The sequence below is a fragment of the Pseudophryne corroboree genome, chromosome 1, assembly GCF_028390025.1.
Source record: "Pseudophryne corroboree isolate aPseCor3 chromosome 1, aPseCor3.hap2, whole genome shotgun sequence".
NCBI classification, from domain to species: domain Eukaryota; kingdom Metazoa; phylum Chordata; class Amphibia; order Anura; family Myobatrachidae; genus Pseudophryne; species Pseudophryne corroboree.
The window spans coordinates 495,102,713-495,127,158 of NC_086444.1; the positions used below are offsets into that span (position 1 = coordinate 495,102,713).

Sequence of the window (24,446 nt, forward strand, 5' to 3'; positions counted from 1 at the left end):
GTTTTGCCTGGGTTATATAGCGCTGGGGTGTGTGCTGGCATACTCTCTCTGTCTCTCCAAAGGGCCTGGTGGGGAACTGTCTTCAGATAAGAGCTTCCCTGTGTGTGTGGGGTGTGTCGGTACGCGTGTGTCGACATGTATGAAGTGGAAGGCTCACCTAAAGGAGGAGGGGGAGTGTATGAATGTCAGATCTCCGTCGGCAGCGCTGACACCGGACTGGATGGAGATGTGAATGTCTTGAGTGCTAGTGTAAATTTATTACACGAGATTAGACAAGGCTGAGGCTAGGGAACAGTCAGGTAGTCAGACCATGCCTGTCCCTGTGTCACCGGGACCTTCCGGGTCTCAGAAGCGCACATTGTCCCAAATAATGGACACAGATACCGACACGGATTCAGACTCCAGTGTCGACCTATGAGGAGGCAAAATTACAGTCAAAAGTGGCTAAGGGCATTCGATATATGATTATTGCAATAAAAGATGTTTTACATATCACAGAGGAACCCCCTGTCCCTGACAAGAGGGTACACATGTATAAAGAGAAAAAGCCTTCGGTCACTTTTCCATCCTCATATGAGCTGAGCGAGCTGTGCGAAAAGGCTTGGGAATCTCCAGACAAGAGGCTGCAGATTCCCAAAAGGATTCTTATGGCATATCCTTTCCCGCAAACGGATAGGATACGATGGGAGTCTTCTCCTAAGGTGGACAAGGCTTTAACACGTTTATCAAAGAAGATAGCGCTGCCATCCCAAGATACGGCTACCCTCAAGGATGCTGCTGATCGCAGACAGGAGGTAACCATGAAGTCCATTTACACACATTCAGGTACAATTCTTAGACCGGCAATGGCGTCGGCCTGGGTTTGTAGTGCTGTCGCAGCATGGACAGACTCATTATCTACGTAAATTGAGACCCTAGATAAGGATACCATTTTAATTACCCTAGGGCATATAAAAGATGCTGCGTTATATATGAGGGATGCTCAAAGAGACATTTGTTTGCTAAGTTCCAGAATAAACGCTATGTCTGTTTCTGCTAGGCGAGTCTTCTGGACCCGACAGTGGACGGGTGATGCCGACTCAAAGAGGCATATGGAGTCTTTGCCTTACAAAGGTGAGGAGTTATTTGGAGAAGGCCTCTCGGACCTCGTTCCACAGCTACGGCAGGTAAATCGAATTTTTTGCCTTATGTTCCCTCACAGCCTAAGAAAGCGCCTCATTATCAAATGCAGTCCTTTCGTTCGAATAAAAGCAAAAGAGTACGAGGATCGTCCTTTCTTGCCAGAGGTAAGGGCAGAGGAAAAAAGCTGCACACAGCTAGTTCCCAGGAACAGAAGTCCTCCCCTGCCTCTGCAAAATCCACCGCATGACGCTGGGGCTTCCCTGGGGGAGTCCGCTCAAGTGGGGGCACGTCTTCGACTTTTCAGCCACATCTGGGTTCATTCACAGGTGGATCCCTGGGCAATAGAAATTGTTTCTCAGGGATACAAGCTGGAATTCGAAGAGGTGCCTCCTCGCCGGTTTTTCAAATCGGCTCTACCTGCGGCTCCCTCAGAGAGGGAGTTAGTGTTGAATGCAATACAAAAATTGTATCTTCAACAGGTAGTGGTCAAGGTTCCTCTACTGCAGCAAGGAAAGGGTTATTACTCAACCCTGTTTGTAGTTCCAAAACCGGACGGTTCGGTCAGACCCATTTTGAATTTAAAATTCCTGAACCTATACTTGAAAAGGTTCAAATTCAAGATGGAATCGCTCAGGGCGGTCATCGTCAGCCTGGAAGGGGGGGATTTTATGGTTTCCCTGGACATAAAGGATGCATACCTTCATGTTCCAATATTTCCTCCTCATCAGGCGTTCCTGAGATTTGCTGTACAAGATTGTCATTACCAATTTCAGACGTTGCCGTTTGTGCTTTCAACGGCCCCGAGGATTTTCACCAAGGTAATGGCGGAAATGATGGTGCTCCTGCGCAAGCGAGGGGTCACAATTATCCCATACTTGGACGATCTCCTCATAAAAGCGAGATCTCGGGAGAAGTTACTGGACAGCGTGTCTCTGTCTTTGAAGGTGTTACAGCAACACGGCTGGATTCTCAATATCCCGAAGTCACAGTTGGTTCCTACGACGCGTCTGACCTTCTTGGGCTTGATTCTGGACACAGACCAGAAGAAGGTTTTTCTTCCAATGGAAAAAGCTCAGGAACTCATGACTCTGGTCAGGAACCCATTGAAGCCAAAACAGGTGTCAGTGCATCACTGCACTCGAGTCCTGGGGAAAATGGTGGCATCGTACGAAGCCATTCCCTTCAGCATGTTCCTAGCGAGGACCTTCCAATGGGACCTACTGGACAAGTGGTCCGGGTCACATCTACAAATGCATCAGAGGATCACCCTGTCCCCCAGAGCAAGGGTGTCTCTCCTGTGGTGGCTGCAGAGTGCTCACCTCCTAGAGGGTCGCAGGTTCGGCATTCAGGACTGGATCCTGGTGGCCACAGATGCAAGTCTCCGAGGTTGGGGAGCAGTCACACAGGGAAGAAATTTCCAAGGTCTTTGGTCGAGTCTAGAGACTTGTCTCCACATCAACATCCTGGAGTTGAGGGCCATATACAACGCCCTACGTCAAGCGGAGGCATTACTTCACGACAAACCAGTTCTGATTCAGTCGGACAATGTCACCGCAGTAGCTCATGTAAACCGCCAAGGCGGCACAAGGAGCAGGGTGGCAATGGCGGAAGCCACCAGGATTCTTCGCTGGGCGGAAAATCATGTAAGCGCACTGTCAGCAGTGTTCATTCCGGGAGTGGACAACTGGGAAGCAGACTTCCTCAGCCGACGCGAGCTGCATCCGGGAGAGTGGGGACTTCATTAGGAAGTCTTCGCGCAGATCGCAGGTCGGTGGGAACTGCCCCAGATAGACATGATGGCGTCCCGTCTCAACACAAAGTTAAAAAGGTATTGCGCCAGGTCAAGCGATCCTCAGGCGATAGCTGTGGACGCCCTGGTGACACCGTGGGTGTTTCGGTCGGTCTATGTGTTTCCTCCTCTTCCTCTTATACCCAAGGTGTTGAGAATAATAAGACAAAGAAGAGTGAGAACAATCCTCATTGTTCCAGATTGGCTACGAAGGACTTGGTATCCGGATCTACGCTAATAAAGGCTAGGAAGGACGTGACATCAAAACATTATCACCGAATATGGAGAAAATATGTTTCTTGGTGTGAGGCCAGGAATGCTCTTACGGAGGAATTCCATCTGGGTCGTCTCCTTCACTTCCTGCAAACTGGAGTGAATTTGGGCCTAAAATTAGGCTCCATAAAAGTTCAGATTTCGCCCTTATCCATTTTCTTTCAAAAGGAATTGGCCTCTCTACCTGAAGTACAGACTTTTGTAAAGGGAGTACTGCATATTCAGCCTCCTTTTGTACCTCCGGTGGCGCCTTGGGACCTTAACGTGGTGTTAAGTTTCCTTAAGTCACATTGGTTTGAACCACTCAAAACGGTGGAGTTAAAATATCTCACTTGGAAGGTGGTCATGTTAGCCTTGGCTTCGGCTAGGCGAGTTTCGGAATTGGCGGCTTTATCACATAAAAGCCCCTATCTGGTTTTCCATATGGATAGAGCGGAGTTGCGGACCCGTCCTCAATTCCTACCTAAGGTGGTCTCATCCTATCATATGAACCAACCTATTGTCGTGCCTGTGGCTACTCGTGACTTGGAGGATTCCGAGTCCCTTGATGTGGTCAGGGCTTTGAAAATTTACGTGGCCAGAACGGCTAGGATCAGAAAAACAAAGCACTGCTTGTCCTGTATGCAGCCAACAAGGTTGGTGGCCCTGCTTCAAAGCAGACTATTGCTCGCTGGATCTGTAACACGATCCAGCAAGCGCATTCTACGGCAGGATTGCCGTTACAAAAATCGGTTAAGTCCCATTCCACTAGGAAGGTGGGCTCGTCTTGGTCGGCTGCCCGAGGGGTCTCGGCACTACAGCTGTGCCGAGCTGCTACTTGGTCGGGGTCAAACACCTTTGCAAAGTTTTATAAGTTTGAAACCCTGGCTGAGGAGGACCTCCTGTTTGCTCAATCGGTGCTGCAGAGTCATCTGCACTCTCCCGCCCGTTTGGGAGCTTTGGTATAATCCCCATGGTCCTTACGGGGTCCCAGCATCCTCTAGGACGTAAGAGAAAATAAGATTTTAAACCTACCGGTAAATCTTTTTCTCGTAGTCCGTAGAGGATGCTGGGCGCCCGTCCCAAGTGCGGACTACTTCTGCAAGACTTGTATATAGTGATTGCTTAAATAAGGGTTATGTTATAGTTTCATCGGTTTTGGACCGAAACTATGTTGTTTTTCATACTGTTAACTGGTTAGTTTAACACAAGTTATACGGTGTGATTGGTGTGGCTGGTATGAATCTTGCCCTTGGATTAACTAAAATCCTTTCCTCGTACTGTCCATCTCCTCTGGGCACAGTTTCTCTAACTGAGGTCTGGAGGAGGGGCATAGAGGGAGGAGCCAGTGCACACCCAGAGTCAAAGGGGTATATTTACTAACATTCGTAATTCTCCCGATTTGGTGGGAGAATAATCACGAATGACATCGAAAGTGTAAAACTGCAACTTTTTGAATTTGTTACGAGTAATTTACTAAGCTGCCGTATTCTGCATTTTCGGGTTTTCCGATGTCGATGTCATTCGTTTTTTTAGGCAGTGTTTTACGTGAGTGACTTGTAAAACACTGCCGACTTTAATACAATGAATCTCGGCCGGATCTGAGAGATCCGTGCTGGGCTTCATTGTGCACTTTGTTTAAAAAATAAATAAAGTTTAAATGTTAAAAAAAAATTGCGTGGGGTCCCCCCTCCTAAGGCAAACCAGCCTCGGGCTCTTTGAGCCGATCCTGGTTGCAGAAATATGGGAAAAAAATGGACAGGGGTTCCCCCATATTTAAGCAACCAGCATCGGGCTCTGCGCCTGGTCCTGGTTCCAAAAATACGGGGGACAAAAAGCGTAGGGGTCCCCCGTATTTTTAAAACCAGCACCGGGCTCCACTAGCTGGACAGATAATGCCACAGCCGGGGGTCACTTTTATACCGTGCCCTGCGGCGTGGCATCAAATATCCAACTAGTCACCCCTGGCCGGGGTACCCTGGGGGAGTGGGGACCCCTTCAATCAAGGGGTCCCCCCCCAGCCACCCAAGGGCCAGGGGTGAAGCCCGAGGCTGTCCCCCCCCATCCAATGGGCTGCGGTTGGGGGGCTGATAGCCTTTGTTGATAGTTATGAATATTGTTTTTAGTAGCAGTACTACAAGTCCCAGCAAGCCTCCCCCGCAAGCTGGTACTTGGAGAACCACAAGTACCAGCATGCGGCGGAAAAACGGGCCCGCTGGTACCTGTAGTACTACTACTAAAAAAATACCCAAAAAAAGACAATACACACACACCTTGAAAGTAAAGTTTTATTACATCCATCCACACAAACATACATACATACTTACCTTATGTTCACACGCAGGTCGGTCCTCTTCTCCAGTAGAATCCATGGGGTACCTGTTGAATAAATTATACTCACCAGATCCAGGGTACCAGGCTCCTCGGATAATCCTTTTGTAATCCACGTACTTGATTAAAAAAAAAAAACGGAGATCCGAGCCACGCACTGAAAGGGGACCCATGTTTTCACATGGGTCCCCTTTCCCCGAATGCCAGAAACCCACTCTGACTGATGTCTAAGTGGGTTTCTTCAGCCAATCAGGGAGCGCCACGTTGTAGCACCCTCCTGATCGGCTGTGTGCTCCTGTACTGTCTGACAGGCGGCACACGGCAGTGTTACAATGTAGCGCCTATGCGCTCCATTGTAACCAATGGTGGGAACTTTCTGCTCAGCGGTTGACCGAAAGTGACCTCACCGCTGACCACAAAGTTCCCACCATTGGTTACAATGGAGCGCATAGGCGCTACATTGTAACACTGCCGTGTGCCGCCTGTCAGACAGTACAGGAGCACACAGCCGATCAGGAGGGTGCCAAACGTGGCGCTCCCTGATTGGCTGAAGAAACCCACTTAGACATCAGTCAGAGTGGGTTTCTGGCATTCGGGGGAAAGGGGTCCCATGTGAAAACATGGGTCCCCTTTCAGTGCGTGGCTCGGGTCTCCGTTTTTTTTTTTTAATCAAGTACGTGGATTACAAAAGGATTATCCGAGGAGCCTGGTACCCTGGATCTGGTGAGTATAATTTATTCAACAGGTACCCCATGGATTCTACTGGAGAAGAGGACCGACCTGCGTGTGAACATAAGGTAAGTATGTATGTATGTTTGTGTGGATGGATGTAATAAAACTTTACTTTCAAGGTGTGTGTGTATTGTCTTTTTTTGGGTATTTTTTTAGTAGTAGTACTACAGGTACCAGCGGGCCCGTTTTTCCGCCGCATGCTGGTACTTGTGGTTCTCCAAGTACCAGCATGTGGGGGAGGCTTGCTGGGCCTTGTAGTACTGCTACTAAAAACAATATCTTACACTTTTACAAAAAGGCTATCAGCCCCCCATCCGCAGCCCATTGGATGGGGGGGGACAGCCTCGGGCTTCACCCCTGGCCCTTGGGTGGCTGGGGGGGGGGGACCCCTTGATTGAAGGGGTCCCCACTCCCCCAGGGTACCCCGGCCAGGGGTGACTATTTGGATATTTGATGCCACGGCCGCAGGGCACTGTATAAAAGTGACCCCCGGCTGTGGCATTATCTGTCCAGCTAGTGGAGCCCGGTGCTGGTTTTAAAAATACGGGGGACCCCTACGCTTTTTGTCCCCCGTATTTTTGGAACCAGGACCAGGCGCAGAGCCCGATGCTGGTTGCTTAAATATGGGGGAACCCCTGTCATTTTTCCCCCCATATTTCTGCAGCCAGGATCGGCTCAAAGAGCCCGAGGCTGGTTATGCTTAGGAGGGAGGACCCCACGCAATTTTTTTTCAACAAATTAACACTTTCCCACCCCTTCCCACTGATATACATGCACGGATCTCATGGATCCGTGCATGCCTATCCAATCACGGCTCAAAAAAGCAGGTCTGTTTTTTTTTAGCACTTTTTTACGAGTTGTATTTTTTCACGGCAGTGTTTTTTTTTTTTTTTGCTTTGCACTTCTTAGTAAATGACCGAGATTCATACTTAAACAGCCGCGTTTTGACCGATGGTGTATTCATTCGTATTTTTTTTGTTGGACTTGCAAAAAAATACGAATGGCCTCATCACTGCCGTGATTTCTGCTTAGTAAATTACCGAGATGACACTTTGAAGAAAAAACGGCATCTCGGACAAAATCGGGACCTTAGTAAATATACCCCAAAGTCTTTCTTAAAGTGCCCATGTCTCCTGCGGAGCCCAACTATCCCCATGGTCCTTACGGAGTCCCAGCATCCTCTACGGACTACGAGAAAAAGATTTACCGGTAGGTTTAAAATCTTATTATTCGTCTCCCCTGTATATAAAATCTAATGGCACTAATGCAGGGCACGGACACAGCCAAGCTAGATTCATAAGCAGTGTCCGACTGAATTATGCTAAAAGCTGACATTTTGAATTGCAAGGACTGTGTAAAGAAGACCTGGCACTTCCTTTCTCTGTGGTTTATTCCATTGTAAACTTCTAACTAAAAACCTCATCTCCTATAATGCGGATTCCTGTTTTTCTGGTCTTCCCCAAACTGTTACCACATACAGTGTAGTACCAGAATATTTTTCCTTGCAAAGATTCTACAGCAGCTCCGCTCTGTTAATCCGTACACTGATTGCCTTCATTTTAACAAATCCAGTATAAAATACTTCATGTCACTCAAATGTCTCCCAGCTCAACCATTCCATTCTTCCCAAGATCTGCGTCTCGTAACCATAGTAATTATCTGCTTCTCTGTCACAATTTTTTTCTTCTGCTGCACTATTACAATGGTTCCCAAACTGTGTGCCTCAGGGCACTTACACAGGCGCCTTGGGTTGTGGTCCCGGATCAATTCAAATTATTTATGGTTAATGTAATAGGCAAAACCAGTGCTGGTGGCTGTCAGTCATAACATATGTGGCCAAACAGTAGTGAATCCTGCCCCTCAGCACATAACTGACCATAAGGATGACATATAAATACCATTTAATTCATTGCTGAATCTCTCAGTCTGAAACATTTGGCCTAGGGGTGCCATGAAAAAAATTCTGATACACTAGGGCGCTGTGATTCAAATAAGTTTGGGAACCACTGCCCCTTATATGACATACCCTTCCTTATACAACAAAAGTGTTTGTTCAGTTCACCGCCCATACACAACTGAAAAAAGCCATACGTCACCCATAGAGCTGGTACCTATGTTTTGCCAACTATGCCAACATTGCTGTGTGACTGGACCACATAGCCCCACCAAGCACATTTCCCCATTGCAGTCTGGCTGGCCCAATATAGAATGTTTAAATATAAGATGACTATAAGATGAATTGCCTGAAAGCTATACATACAGTATAACACAATTGTGCTTCATTTGAAGATTTACTGAGGAAATTATATAAAGTCAAGTCTATTTATATGTAACCTATAAAAGTCTTTCAACATCTGGAAGCTCTGCTGCAATCTGCCTATCAGAATGGTAATGCTGGTCTCTGACTGATATGCATCGATCATTTTCATCTTATGTATTGTATAAATGACTGAGGAATGTATGTGCTTTGTTTCCTCTCTCAGCTACCTTTGTGATATAGACCGTATTTCTGTTCCTGCATATATACCCACCCAGCAAGATGTGCTGCGAGTCAGAGTGCCCACTACTGGAATCATTGAGTATCCATTCGATTTAGAAAATATTATATTTAGGTATGTTGCTTTCTGAAAATCATGTGTAAGATCTCAGTTTATTACTTATGGTAAATGTGAAAGGTTATATTAATATACAGGGTTGTACCCCAGCAAGGCTTCTATGCGCCCTTACTCATCGCTGGGAACCTCCGTGCTAGATAAAGCGTCATAAAGTATTTTCCTACAAATAAAACCTGTAATGTATAGATATCTGGGTGTTAAATCAGCAAAATATCAGTATATGTGTTTAATCCACTCTTCTCTATATCAACGTAATGATAACATATTTGTACATACATGTCTGTAATGAATCAGTGTATTAATGGAGAGCTCTGTTGTCATCATTTTAGGAACATGTGTGTACTACACATGAATGCAACACTTACTGTACATTGGGCCTGATTCATGTTTGTAAGTGAAGCAAAAGCAGCCAGTATTTACCCGGCACATAAATATATAAATGTACTGCTCCCCTTACATGGTTTGTTCAGACATGCTACTTGCTTTTTTTTTATGGAGCCCACAAATGCTGAACAGCTTTATTTTTACACTACAATTTAGATTTCAGTTTGGACACCCCCCACCCAGATCTAACTCTCTCTGCACATGTTACATCTGCCCCACCTGCAGTGCACATGGTTTTTCCCAGTGTGTGCTTTTTTGGTTAACCTACAATCATGAACCAGGCCCATTATCAAGGATATTGGAAGTCAGCTCTGATTTCCATCTTGTTTAAAAGCTGCTGGCGTCAGGTTCATCTTGTTTACTGGCATATGTCTAATTTCTGACTTCCATGGGGCAGTTGGATCTCTCGCTCAGCAGTGTTTGCTACTGCATAGGGTAGTGAGCTTGTTTAAGTGAATTGGCCAGGGCGCGAGGAGGGCTGCCATTGCCGGCATTTACACACAGCGGCAATGGCTATTTGTGCCCTTCTCCAGCAATATAGTTGCCCTCATGTGCTATACAGGAGGAATCCCAGTTATATTATTTACAAAAGAGGTTATTGACCTTTTAAAGGCACCGTATATAGCGTGCTGGCAGTCATCAATGTTGTAACAACTCTCTGCTTAATTAAATTGGGATCACTGCTGTTAATTATTGTCCACAGACACTATTCTCACCATATTACATTAATGCCAGGTACCCAGTGTCTGTTACTATAGAGAAAAGTGAGAGTGAAAATCAGAAACCGCTCTAACAATAAAATGGTAAAAGAAACAAGACTGCAGAATGTATCCTGATAAAACAAGCATCACCCAATGGATTAGAACTATTGTTTAAAATAACATTTTACCTATCTATTAATGATGGCAGTGTCCTGTCCCATCTCTGCACTTTTTGTTTTTATGAGTGAATCAATCCTACAAATGGATATAGTTACATGGTGATAACTGTAGGAAATGGTATTGTAAGATATACTTTGCTGACGTTCTAATTACAGTCCAATATTCCATTAAATGAATGGCCTGCTTTGTATTCTGCCCCATAAATACTGGTGATGCTTCTTGTGTGGATCACATGTTATGTGTGTGCTGCTGCTTGGTAGGAGCTGGTTTTGTTTCAAGCTTCTGCAAGTCAACTTTAGGTTTTTTTCCTCTCTGTTTTTAAGTGTACTAAAATTAGCCTTAATCTGAATCCTTTCCAGTTGTATATGTGACAGAACATGACAGATTTGTATTTATTGTTAAAGCTCCATTTGCATATTATGTAGATTTCATTTGTGTTTTGTTTTTCTTTAACTGCTTTATTTGTTGTAATAGAAGGATAATGCCTTAGAATTCATGTTGTTGGATGTTTGTCTCCATACTGTGGTATAGGATGGTAGACGTTGGTGGCCAGAGATCAGAAAGAAGGAAGTGGATTCACTGTTTTGAAAATGTTACTTCCATCATTTTCCTGGTGGCGCTGAGCGAATATGACCAAGTGCTGGCGGAGTGCGACAATGAGGTACTTCTGAATAAAACACATATTGGTTATGGACGTTGCAGAGATGATGATTGGCTGAAAACCACAGGTCTCCCAGCTGAGTTCTAATGTACAGTAGCACACCATTCCAGTGTGTTTCGCGTAGTAGAAACCAGCATGACGCACATGTGTGATGCCATACACAGCTACCAGCTGGATGTTTACCTTCAGTATTGCTGATCAAAGATTATGCCGATTTGCTTGCTATCCGTTACTACACATTAGAACTATGTTGTACCCAGTTTCTGTATGCCAAACCTTGTTCCATTAGTACCTACAAATACACACTGCATATGAATGTCTAACACTTTATTTGTGTGCTCTACTTTTAGAACCGGATGGAAGAAAGCAAAGCTCTGTTCAGAACTATCATAACCTACCCCTGGTTCCAGAATTCTTCCGTCATCTTGTTTTTAAACAAGAAGGATCTTTTAGAGGAAAAAATTGTATTCTCTCATTTAATTGACTATTTTCCAGAGTTTGGTGGTAAGCATAACTAGCAGTCACCATAGCTTGTTAAAATCAGGATTTTGGTACTTACCGATAAATCCCTTTCTCCGATTCCACAGGGGCCACTGGAGTGTAGTTACAATGGGGAAATAGTAGGTAGTAATTGGGAGCTGGCACTTTAAAAATTCTCACACTGTGGCTAGCTCCTCCCCTACTATCTCCCCTCCAAGCCAGTCTACGTAAAACTGTGCCCGAGGAGAGCTGTAATAAACAAACCTTAAGGTAGAGGAGGTTAACGACGCCCTGTAAACCAGGAGAACACAAACTAAACCTGGAACAGAACCTGACAAAAACCAGGCTAGCCTGAACTCAACAAGCAGTCATATGGTGATCTGCAAACCGTTAAGCAAAAACCCAGGAGGAACAGCGCTGGGCGGGCGTCCAGTGGCTTCTGTGGAATCGGAGAAAGGGATTTATCGGTAAGTACCAAAATCCTGATTTCTCCTTCATCCACTAGGGGCCACTGGAGTGTAGTTACAATGGGGACGTCCCAGAGCTCCCAAAACCGGGTGGGAAAGCGCTGAGAGTCCTGTAAAAACTGCTCGGCCAAACGGTGATGAAGAGGCCGCAAAAGTGTCAAACTTGTAGAATTTGACAAAACGAATGTTGGTTCGACCAAGAAGCCGCCCGACAAAATATTCATGGAGACCCCACGGGCAGCCGCCCACGAAGGTCTTACAATGCGCGTAAAGTGCGCTGAAATGGAAAACGGAGGCTCCCTAGTAACCGCCAAGAAGACTGTCTGATGGTCAGATGTATCCAACGGCCCAGCATATGCTGGGACCCCGGCTATTTAGTACGGGAGCATCGTACAGAACAAAGAAGAAAAACACTTCATCGAATAGCCTGAGACCTCTGTAGAGAGAGTCGGCGAGCCCTGACAACATTCAGAGAGGATTGAAAAACACTAGTGTCAGATTTATATGAAAAAATGGACATCCCCTCTGGAAGAAACGACCGCTGAGGCCGAAGCTCAGCCAGGGGAGTTGCCAATAGAGTACTCCCTGAAAAAGAGGCCGAACTTACGGCCGCTAGGCTAATCTCATTTGGAAGAAAAACCGAAAAAGGCAGAGACCTAAAATTCCGGTCAGTGTGGTTTGAAGCGCAGCGGAGCAAAACCTCCCAGAGAAACCAAAGATGAATGGTAACTGAAAGAAGGGGAAAAACCCCTCTTATCCTTATTATGTCCCATAAAGTTTTCCAAAAGTGGCAAAAGCGAGAAGAGGTAACAGACTTCTGAAATCGGGGCCCAGTAGGCCTAACCGAACTAGGGAACTCCTCCCTTCTGAGGTCTCGTGAACAGTCACACGGTTAAACGAAACCAGTGTAAGATTGAACAAAGAGAAAAAAGGAGCCTGTTGAAGTAGACAGTCCAGTCGATGTAGGAGCCAAGGCTCCTCTACTGACAACAGGCGTATCTGTATCTTCAAGTCATGCGTGGCCCAACCAGCGCCACCGAGAGGACTAGCACACATAATTCCCTCCTGTGTTACCGAACATGAGGTAGAAATAGAAAAGGAGGCAGGATAGAATAACCAGAAAACTCCCCGGAGCCCTGAGGGCCTCCTCGGCTACTGCCGCCAGAGCTCACGTCCGAGAGTAATAAAGGGTTAAAGAGTCAGTCAGAACTCCCTGAGGTCGATCCGAAATCTCCGCCCACAGCTGACCAGCTGACAAAACTCCGGGGAATGTTCCCTCACCCGGGAGCCTGATCTGGTGGCTTGACCTGGAAAGAAGATTGTTGTCCCCCCGCTCAGAGAGGAATGGAGGCGACCACTCATTGCGTCGCCACTTGACTGAAGGAATAGAGTACCTGGTGCCGAGGAAGGAAAAATCCTCTGACGGACCGTGTTGAGAAACGTCTATGCGGAGCATAAATTGGATCTGTGTCGAATCAGAAGCTCCTGGATCCTTCGGATATTCAGAAGCCACCTAATGTACAGAGTGGGATAGTAGCAGTAAATTGTCCCATTAAGGAACTAAAGTCACCCACTGCCCTTGAAAAAGAGTTATTCTGTGATCTTCCTAAACACTGTGGGAGCGGAAGAGAGACCGAGAGGAAAGGACTGACAGTGAAAATGAGAATCCTGTAATGCGAATCTGAGAAAAGCCCGTCCAACGGAAATCAGTAAACAGGCATCTCTGAAGACAAGGGACACGTAAAACTCCCTTTCTTATTCAAACTAGCAATCACAGACTAAAATGATTCTAAGGCCAGAATAGGCCTGTCCGAGCCAACTGGCTTCGGAACGTGAAAAGAAAACAAGGGCCTGAGAACTGTCCTGATTCAAATGATATGTGAAAAACAGGGATCAACACCCTTTGCGGTTAGAAGCCTATGGAGCGCAGCCTGCAGTATGACTCTCTTGTCATCGTAAATCGGCCGACCCATGCCGAGGGACTCCTGAGACGGTTGTAACCGCCCAAGCCTTCTCCCATCGACCTGCGCCTACCCTGGGACCCTCCAGGTGGTAGGAAAGTCTGTGTAATGGGTGTATTGGATGACATAAAATCAGACTGGACCGAGGATGTTGAACCTCTGCTTCAGCTTTTTACCCTGAGAACCCCTGGCGACGGAGATATCGCCCGTGTGGAGACGAAAGCCTGAAAGGGCACGGAAAAATCTAAAGGAAAGACCAGTAAAGCTGGAGCTGGGGCAGTAGTAGGAGAAAGCAAAGTGGACTTACCTCCAATGGTTCAAGAAATCCTGCAGAAAGTTCCTTCCCCAGAACCATCTGCCCCGTAGGATTTCATGTTCACCTGTCACTGTCGCAGCCCCAGAGGTCGTCGGGTTAAGACAGCCCAAGCGAAGATGCAGGGTCCGAGTCTGCAGACGTGGAGACCTCCAAAGAACATAAAGCAGAATCGTGATTCTGACCTGTACCAAAGTATCAATTGATCCTGATGCGAAACATCCTGTAACCTAGAGGACAATTGTTTCCCAACCTACCTGTCCGGACACGGTAGAACCGCGCTGCCGTATATGTCGATGGATCCCTGAGCAAGGTTGCCTCAGGAAAACGGCGGCTTGATGGACCGGCGATACACTGTGGTGTATACCCTAGAGAGGTTTTGATACCATCTCCTGCCGTCTGCGGGGAAAGGATAGGAAAACAAACATTGTTTGATACCTGATATTGTGTAATTCGGGTGTCTGTCGGCCGCCCACCGGAGCCTGCCCAGCTCATCCGAAACTGGACCAGTCGCTGTCATTTCGTCATTGGCGTGGAACCCTGATGAACCTGACGTGCCCGCCTTAAAAAATAATTATGGTCAACACATCGACCACAACTTTAACATTGTCCCTGGCAGTTCCTTTACCTGCTGTATCAGACGAACTGCTGTATAATATACCTGGATATTCTGATACACTGGTTCAGACTCCACCGAAAACAGACATCATCAGTATCCTGGACATCTCTCGCCTCCTTCCAGAGAGGCCTTTCCACCGCCAATCCGTGTACCATGGAAGGTTAGCAAGGTTCTTTTTGAAACCTGGAGAAGGGAAATGACTTACAAGGTCTCTGTTAATAGTGACATTACCTGCATAATCTGAACTGTTCAAACAGATGCATCCTGCAGGTGCGTGGAGGGCTAAGCAGATGGCTTCACCTCGTACTTCACACCTAAGAGGGAATTCCTTGACTATCCCAGGTGAGACAAACGAAAAGAGAAAAAGGTGGGTTAAATAGACACCGCCCTATGTAAGGTCTGCTCTATAACGTGTAGTGACCGACACGATTCAAATAAACTTTCTGGAGCAGCGGAGACCTGAACCAGTAACGCTGCATTGTAGGACAGGAGTCTTAGCCATAGGCCATAGGAGCTTCCCTTAAAGTTTTTTTTTTTTTTTTTAAATTGAGATTGAAACCCTGGTGTTCAGATACCCGTTACTAGCGTACTGAGTCGCAGCGCTATCTGTCTGATGCCATCACACATTCCCCAAATTACAAATAGCATTAGTAACTAGTGACACCAAGGAATAATAAAGGTAAGGCAACCCCCTTCCTAATTTAGGTGCACCAGATGTTTCTCGGAGGTTCCGCTGGCTTTTCAAAATGGTGGCCAGCCTGCGAGAAAAGATGGGGGAAAATGTTATGTAGCAAGGTGTCTGTAGTGGTACTTGAACCCAGGTCTCTACAGTTGGGTGTTTAGGGGATTAGTGTGCTGAGCCACACTGTCCCATTGTTTTATTCCCTATATCAGGTAATGCATATATATATATATATATATATATATATATACACACAGTGAACCCAACAGAGTAGATAAATGCTGTCTATGTGAACCCTCTAACAGGGTATATAAATAGCATCTAAAAGGGTATATAAATAGCAGGGTAGATATAGATAAATACTTGCACCCTAGATTTTAATCATTAATGAGCTGAGCACCAGCTCCTGTAATAGAGCAGGTTCCTGATCTACAGCCTCTCTGAAATGACTCCCTTGCAGGAAGGAATGGCAGCCAGCATATGCAGAGAAAAAAACTTAAACCCCACTGAAACAGCAGAGACAATGAGTGCTGCGATCCGCCGGAGGGGAGCCCATTGAGTAAAGCAGGAATCAGCTTCCTACCTTTTAAAAGTAAAATATGCTCCTTGAACAGCCAGGCAGAGGAAAGGAGCTTGCCGCGGTCTGGTGATCAGAGGACTTGTGCTGCCGCGGTCCGCTTGTGCTGCAGCGGCCGGTGAGCAGAGGACTTGTGCTGCAGCGGTCCGGAGTGAGCGCAGAGCCGCCGTACGGAGCGGGAGTTAGCTCCGCCCCCCCGATTCGGCGCCAAGTTTGAAAACCCGCTGCAGTGAGCGGGAAGCACCTTGTATCCCTCCCGGCCGCCTGTATGCTGCGGCCGGGGAGCGGAGAGTGCAGTCACAGTATACCCCCCCCCGGCTGCCTGTATGCTGCGGCCGGGGCGCTTTCAATTTCAAATGAAACCCGCAGAAGTTGTAAAAATAAGCGGGAAGTGTAAATAATAAGTGCGCCTCTGAAACCCGCCATCCTGTCTCTGACTGGGGAGTATGGGGGGGGGGTCCAACCACCACCTTGCACAATTAAATCACTAAAACTGACAGTGTACAATCATAGATCAGTCTGGAGGGGGGGAGATTGTACTCACCGCTGTCCAGATGTCTCGACACGCGCCGCACTCAGCGGTGTTGACTTATACTCTGCTCGACAGAGCGACCCCGACACGCGCCGCATGCAGCGGTGTCCGGCCGGAATCTTCTGTGATGGAGTGGCCCCGACACGCACCGCACGCAGCGGTGTCCGTCACTTTTGAGACTTACCGCTGCCATGCTGCCGGAATCTTCTGCTGGATGGAGTGGTCCCGACACACGCCGCACGCAGCGGTGTCCGCCAACTCAGGAGAGCTCAGTGTCTCCCTCAGCTGGGGCCCATCCCGAGCCGCACGCAGCTGCGATGGGACCCCGTCGGCAGCTCCCACGGTGCAGACTGGCAGTGGCAGAGCTGCCAGTCTGTGAGTGTAAGTTAGAAAAAATAAAATAATAAAGAAAAAATAAAAATTTCTTCAGCTAAACCCAAGTGAACCAGCTACCTCGGGCACTAACTAAGACTGGCTTGGAGGGGAGATAGTAGGGGAGGAGCTAGCCACAGTGTGAGAATTTTTAAAGTGCCAGCTCCCAATTACTACCTACTATTTCCCCATTGTAACTACACTCCAGTGGCCCCTAGTGGATGAAGGAGAAATGGGAATTGGGCATTAAATCCCAATTTTTGGGGGCCTGGTTAGAATATTGGAGTTCTTCTACATGATAGTGCCCATAGAGCTGCATGCATCTTGCAGTTAGGAACCTTGCTTCTTATTTACTTCAGATTAATTTATGAATTAAATTTAAGGCTTCACATATAATAAGATGCATGTAACTGAAAATATACAGGTGGGAACGTAACTGTGCACATGTATCTTTGCTTTTATGAAAATGTGGCATCTTTAGGTTGATGTAGCATAGATATGAAATAAAATGGATACGGCACTAGGTATACTGGGCAGATTTTCTAACATTGCGCCTGATATAGAGGTGGATGCTGCTGCAACTTTGTATGTGTCTTGTGTAAATAGACTCCTCCTTCTCTGATCCGCTGCTGCGTCTGAAGTTGCAGCATCAGATCATCTGTGTGAACAGTGGCCATGGATGGGTCGGTGTATTTGCACTGCTGGTTGCAAATGAAAGCTAGGCCTTGGCATGCCCAGAAAACAGGGCTGGCATGCCGTTTTCTGAAATGCTGGCCATCGCCACCCTTTCCCTGTCTCCAATCAGCAGCTGCAACTTTAGAGGCACTGTGACCGTCGTCGCAGAAACAGATCTGCACAGGTGAATATAGCCTAACATCGGAGATGTATGTAAACCATCGGGTCTGTGTACATCTCAGAATTAGGCCATTTGTCTTTAAAGAATACCCAGTACAAAACTAAAAAATGATTAAAACTATAAATAAAAGTATGCCTCTTTGCAGATGACACAAAGGTATGCAACAGGGTAGACACACCAGGAGGGGTAAAACAAATGATTGAGGATCTAGGTAAATTAGAGGAATGGTCAAGAGCATGACAACTACAATTTAATGCCAAAAAATCATGCACTCAAAAATCCAAATGTTAACTACAGTATTAATGGAACTATACTAGAAACTACTGAGGAGGAAAGGGATCTAGTGTCACTATTTCAGATGACGTAAAGGCAGGTAAGCAATGTAGCAAAGCAATGAAGAAGGCTAGTCAGATGCTTGGCTGCATTGGGAGAGGAATCAGCAGCAGAAAGACAGAAGTAATAATGCCACTGTATAGGTCATTGGTACGGCCTCATCTAGAATACTGTGTTCATTTCTGGAGACCATATCTTCAAAAGGATATTAATACATTAGAGACTGTACAAAGAAGGGCAACTAAAATGGTGCATGGCCTACATCACAAAACTTACCCGGAAAGACTAAAAAATCTCAATATGTATAGTTTGGATCAGAGAAAGGAAAGGGGGGACATGATAGAAACTTTCACATATATCAAGGGTTTTATCAAAGTCCAGGAGGGAAACATTCTCCAAAAGAAGAGAAGCAATAGGACACGAGGACATGCACTGAGACTGGAGGGGGGGAGGTTCAGGGGAAATTTGAGGAAACATTACATCACAGAAAGGGTAGTAGACAAGTGGAATAGCCTCCCATCAGAGGTGGTAGAGCCTATGGGGGTAATTCAGACCTGATCGCTGGGCAGTGATTTTTGCAGCCCTGCGATCAGATAGTCGCCGCCCACTGGGGGGAGTGTATTTTAGCTGCACATGTAGCAGAGCTGCACAAACTGATTTTGTGCAGTCTCTGAACAGCCCAGGACTTACTTAGCCACTGCCATCACTTCAGTCTGTCCAGTACCGGGATTGACGTCAGACACCCTCCCTTCCAATGCTTGGACACACCTGCGTTTTTCCAGACACTCACTGAAAACGGTCAGTTGCCACCCACAAACGCCCTCTTCCTGTCAGTCACCTTGTGATTGTCCGTGCAATCGCTTTTTTCGCACCATCCCGTCGCTATGCTTCGATCCCCGTTGCTGTGGTCCGTCGTGCCTGCGTATTGCGGTGCATACGCATGCACAGTTTGGACCTGATCGCAGGCTGTGAGAAAACGCAGCCTAGCAATCAGGTCTGAATTACCCCCTAAGACAGTAGAGCAATTAAAAAATGCATGGGATAGACATAATGATATCCTTACAAAGAAATAAGGATGAAATAGGGTTTGAGGTAACAATATGGTTAAAAAAGGGGCAGACTAGATTGGCCAAGTGGTTCTTAGCTGCCGTCAAATTCTATGTTTCTATAATTAGTAATTTAACAGTTTAGATTGTCCTGACACCATGGGTGACATTTAATAGCCTGTGAGTTGCAGCCTGTGCAGGACTTCATGAGAGTCTTCTCATATTTTTAAAGCGGCAATCATTTACATGGCAAAAACCAGGTTGGTATTTGCCCTGTAAATGATTGCTGCTTTAAAAACTCGCCGGCTATTACATTTCACCCTTTATTGGAAAAATGTGCTTGTGTTCTGTTATGATTATAGAGATGAAATGCTGTGTGGGTTACCCTGTATTTACTCCTGTTTCTGTGAATGCCAAGGAGGGTTATTTATGGCGAAATAAAGTTAAAAAAAAAAAAAAATACTGTAATAATTAATTAGCAGTGGCATTATTGTCAAAGATCAGTAACAATTCCACAAATTGGTCATTTTACGTTCTGAGGTTTTTCTACACTCCCTTTTTTATAAACAGCCATGCAATAACTAATTTATTATGAAAATAAAGTAACAGAACTATGTAAAGACATCTTAATCATCCTTAGCAAATTCTGCTTACAAGTGTAAATTCTTGGATAGACAGAGTCAAATAAATAAATAATAGCCATATTTTGTATCTTTTAACTTGAAGTTGATTTTTCAAGGATGTCCGGCTTTTTATAGTGACCATTTCTTCAGTAAAAATTTGATTTCGGGGAAAAAAAAATGAATAAAGAAAGGGATTGCAGCTTTCAGGGTGTATTCAATAGCAAGGCCGTTTGTTCGGCAGGAGTGAAAAACGTGGATCTGCGAATCCATATCCGTATTTTCGCACCTGCGCCAGCAAAAACATGGGCTTGCTAGGGCTTACCTTAAGGCGAACCCTGATACTTACCTTTGGATGTCGGTTGTCTGTGTTCCGGTGTCGGTTTCCTGAGCGGTGTCAGGATTCCGGCATTGGTCACATGACCACCGGCATCCTGTCCCTCAGGATGCTGAACGCATTTTGGTGCAAAGCATAAAGTGTACGATTGCTTAAATGCAGGAATCTAGATAAAGTAGGCTGCTGCTTTAAAGTGCCCACTTTAGACTTTAAAAGTCAACTGGGAATTTCAATGTAGTTCTTTTGCCTTTGTCTTGAAGCCCTGCAAAATTCAGTACATCTTCTTCTCAACATAGTGTTCTCCGTCATTCTTCCTTTGCTATGAAGATCTGTGATCTATTTTGTGTTATTGACAGGGCCCAAGCAGGATCCCAAAGCAGCTCGGGAATTCATTCTAAAGCTCTACCAAGACCAGAACCCAGACAAAGAGAAGGTGATCTATTCCCACTTCACCTGCGCTACAGACACTGAGAACATTCGCTTTGTCTTTGCTGCTGTTAAAGACACTATCTTACAGATAAACCTGAGGGAATTCAATCTAGTGTAAGAGAACTGGACAATGCAGTTTGTGGATTCCTCCGTTATTCTGTACCAATGACTGTCTCCTGAATCTTAACCAACCCCACTCTCTTTTCCTAAGAGTGCAGAGATGAGATGGTATATTTTCCTACAACGTACTGTGTTCTGATTAAGAAAATCTCTGGTGAAATTGTAATCAGGAAGAGAATTTTTCCCCAAATGTTTACTATTTTTTTTTTAATGTGGTATAGAAACTACTAAATGCTGTTTTTATTTTTCCCTATGCGTTTGAAGTATCTTTATAAATATCCTTTTGTGATGAGCATTGGATAACAGACTTTAATATGAAATATGCATAGATTTCAATTTCCTGTTTTTTTTATTACTATTAGTAATTTTGTTGTGGTTTAGTTTTAACCAGAGTTGCCTTTGCGATTTTAAAGTAACACAACATTTTTAATGGAGAACCATGATTTTTTTTTTTTTTTTTATAGTCCGGGGAGCTTGACACTAATTTTAGAATCTATGTCGTCTTTTTAGAAGAATATAAAAAAAATGGGCTCTTCATTTAAATAGCCTTTTAATCCATTATTTAATATAGCCATATACATGAATGATAGATTATCTTATTGTTAATAATATGAATCAAGGGTCTGTTATTTTCCATTTGCAATGTTATACCAAAGACAGAAAAAATTGACATTGTAATGATATTTGTAAATATGTTACTCTATAAATAATATGTATATATATATATATGTATAAGCATATATACATATATTTTATGTTTCTCTGCAAGTAGGGCTGTTTAAATATGAATAAATTACATTTTAAATCCTAAAACACTAAATCATTTAACATGCTGTATATGTTCGGTATTCAATTTTGTAACTCTGTTTTATTAGAGCATGAGATACTTATTCTTTGTAGCAATGTCAATCACAATGCTTTTTAAGTCTATATTTACAAAAGCAGAGAACCACCACTTTCCAAAAGCATAAAAAAAATGTTGGCATATACATTGGTTATTTTTTTACATTACTAATGAGTGCTATTGGATCAGATTTTGCGGTTCTATTTTTTTTCCACACAATTTCTTTTTCTTTTTTTCAAAATATAATAAAAAGTACATATACATTAATGCTGTAGCTAGATTTTTTTGTTTTACACTTTATACTGATTTTCTATGTAAAAATCAGATTTGCTAATTTTGTAACTTATTTTGTAAATTGCACTATCAATTGTACACCATCATGCATCAGATGTTTATATGATCACCTTTTGAAATGTCATAGCATTTTACACACAACCATATATGAAATAAATGTCAGAATAAATTCTGTAAAACAGAATCAAATGAGCATAAAATATATACAATATATAGTTTTTTTCCCCATAAATACTGAATATTTGATAAAATAGGTTATTAGCCTTTGCCACACCATCGTTAAACATTAGCAATTGTTACGGTAGTGGTATTCATATAATGTTAGACATTTATAAACATAATGTTGCCGGAATAGAATATAGATGTGCAGGTGCATAGTACACAAAATTGTGGCCTAGGGTCTCAGAAGGAAGCAAAGGTACACAATTCTGTTGTGTAGGCTCTTCTCACTCTTACGTCAGGCCAGCAACATGAACTGATGATATCCATGTTATTTTAAAAATCTTCACCCAGAACATTTTCTTTTGCGAGACCCACTCAATTGAACTAGTTGAGGAGGAGGTAGTCTTTGAAGGGAAATATGTTTTGGGAAAAGGGCTTTTGGTACCTGAATATGTACAGGTTGAGTCTCCAATATCCAAAATATTCTGAAAGCCAAACTTTTTTGAGCACAACTGAGATGGTGACGTGTGCTTTCTGATGGGTCATTGTATACAAATTATGTTTCATGCACAAAACTACAAATATTGTATAAAATCACTTTAAGGCTGTGTGTATGAAACATAAATGTGTTCTGTGTTTATGTTTGGGTGCCATCCCAAAGATATCTCATTATGGAATGCAAATATTCCAAAATACTTAAAAATCCAAGATACTTCTGGTCCCATGCCTTTTGGATATGGGAGACTCAACCTGTACTGTGCTTAAGGCCTTCAAAGATTTAATTACAAAACTTGATTTGGCAACGTATGTACATAACTTTACAGCCAATGTTTTCTGTCTTGAGAAGGCAATCCTACATACACAGACTTTGACGGTATTGTTATGTATTCTTTCATTTACAATTTCAATAAAAGCAAGTAGACTTTTATGCAGAATCTGATGTGTAACCCTGAACCTGTTTCTCTGGTATGTAATTGTCAGTCAAAATATTCTACACTATTAAAAAGATTGCAATGTTTAATGCACATTGGCAAACATCTGTTTTTATTTGCCAGATGTTACGATCCAAAAACAGCAGTATATAAAAATCAGTTGCAAGAATCTATGAAAAAATACCTTTATATGTGTCAAATGAAATTGTGGTGGGGTGTAAACGAACAGGACTGCATTGCATGGTGTTATGGTTAAAAACATTAGAATAACACTTCCATATAAGTTCTTAGTCTGCCTACAATCAAAGGTCCCCTCAATTCCATATTATGACCTTTTGCTTTTGTAGCAAATGCCTTTCAGTATTATTTAAGTGAGATGATGGTAAAGGCATAAGTTCCTCTGACCTGGAGTTTTGCTTCAGAGAGTACTAAAAAAAACACATTTTGTTTCCCCCAGCACCCTGAATAATAGTAGTAACCAGATTTAAATCCCATACAATATCTTAGAATTCAGAGATCTTGGTTACATATATCTGCGCAAATGTATGTATAAGCCCCCAAGCCACGTCAAGGCCTCTCTGTATATATTGGGGGTCCCTAGCGCTATATCTAGGTGCAGGGCAGTATAAGCCAGACATCCCAGGGCAGCATACCAGTGAAAAACTATAATGTTAATAGATTAGTGTTAAGAAGCCGAAGCTATAGAAAAAGTGATACAAAAATGAGATGTAATTAAAATAAGAAATAGTGTTAAAGAAATTAGTATGTGATAAGTGTTAATAAAGTGTACTACAATGATATGTCTGAGGCTGAAGTCGGATGCAATTTCCCTTGAACTCCCCTGGGACCTTCCCGGGAGTGATTCCATACGATTTGGTACTTTTGTGCTATTTTTGCATACGATATATCGCATACGATTGATGAAGGCACTGTACATCGCATGCAATATATCGTACGGCATACAATTGTACCATGAGATATATCTGATGGGCTGGATAGAGGGCTACCGGGGCTGGGAGTGTCTTGAGAATGCCAGTCAAACTTCCCAGTGATACATCGCATGCAATATATCACATGCACAAAAAACACACTTTTCTCATATGTCCTAGAGTATGCTGGGGTCCACTTCAGTACCATGGGGTGTAGACGGTTCCGCAGGAGCAATGGGCTTTTTTAGAGTGTGAACTGGCTCTTCCCTCTATGCCCCTCCTCCAGATCTCAGTTTAGAAAATGTGCCCAGGCAGACTGGTCGCACTCTAGTGGAGCTCTACTGAGTTTCACTAAAAGACTTTGTTAGGTTTTTTATTTTCAGGGAGACTGCTGGCAACAGTCTCCCTGCTTCGTGGGACTTAGGGGGAAGAAGTAGGAACCAACTTCCTAAAGAGTTTGATGGCTCTGCTTCTGCTGACAGGACACCATTAGCTCCTGAAGGTACTGAACACTAGCTGCGGCTATGTGCTCACTCCCACAGCATGCCGTCACCCCCCTAACAGAGCCAGAAGTCAGAAGACTGGTGAGTTGTATTACCGGAGGTCTGCAGAGAGGGATCTCCGGTCATCATGACGGCTTAAGGTACCACGCAGCGAGCGGGAATGCTGCGCGAACATGCTCTCCATAACACAGTGCACAGCAGGGTGTGTGTGTGTGTGTGGGGGGGGGGGGCAGCATGAAACCTACTCTCACTGGCAAAAGGTGGCATATGT

At 44.4% G+C, this 24,446-nt stretch overlaps 1 protein-coding gene across 1 annotated transcript in view; it reads left to right on the forward strand.

Annotated features, from left to right (window-relative positions):
- LOC134895377 (guanine nucleotide-binding protein subunit alpha-14) overlaps window positions 1–22,823 on the forward strand; it is a 338,140-nt gene extending 315,317 nt beyond the window's left edge. The window contains exons 4-7 of the mRNA XM_063913833.1: window positions 8,710–8,838; window positions 10,638–10,767; window positions 11,118–11,271; window positions 20,319–22,823. Coding sequence (XP_063769903.1) covers window positions 8,710–8,838; window positions 10,638–10,767; window positions 11,118–11,271; window positions 20,319–20,509 — 604 coding nt within the window. The 3' untranslated portion in view covers window positions 20,510–22,823. The remainder of the gene's footprint in view (window positions 1–8,709; window positions 8,839–10,637; window positions 10,768–11,117; window positions 11,272–20,318) is intronic.
- Window positions 22,824–24,446: the final 1,623 nt, after the last annotated feature.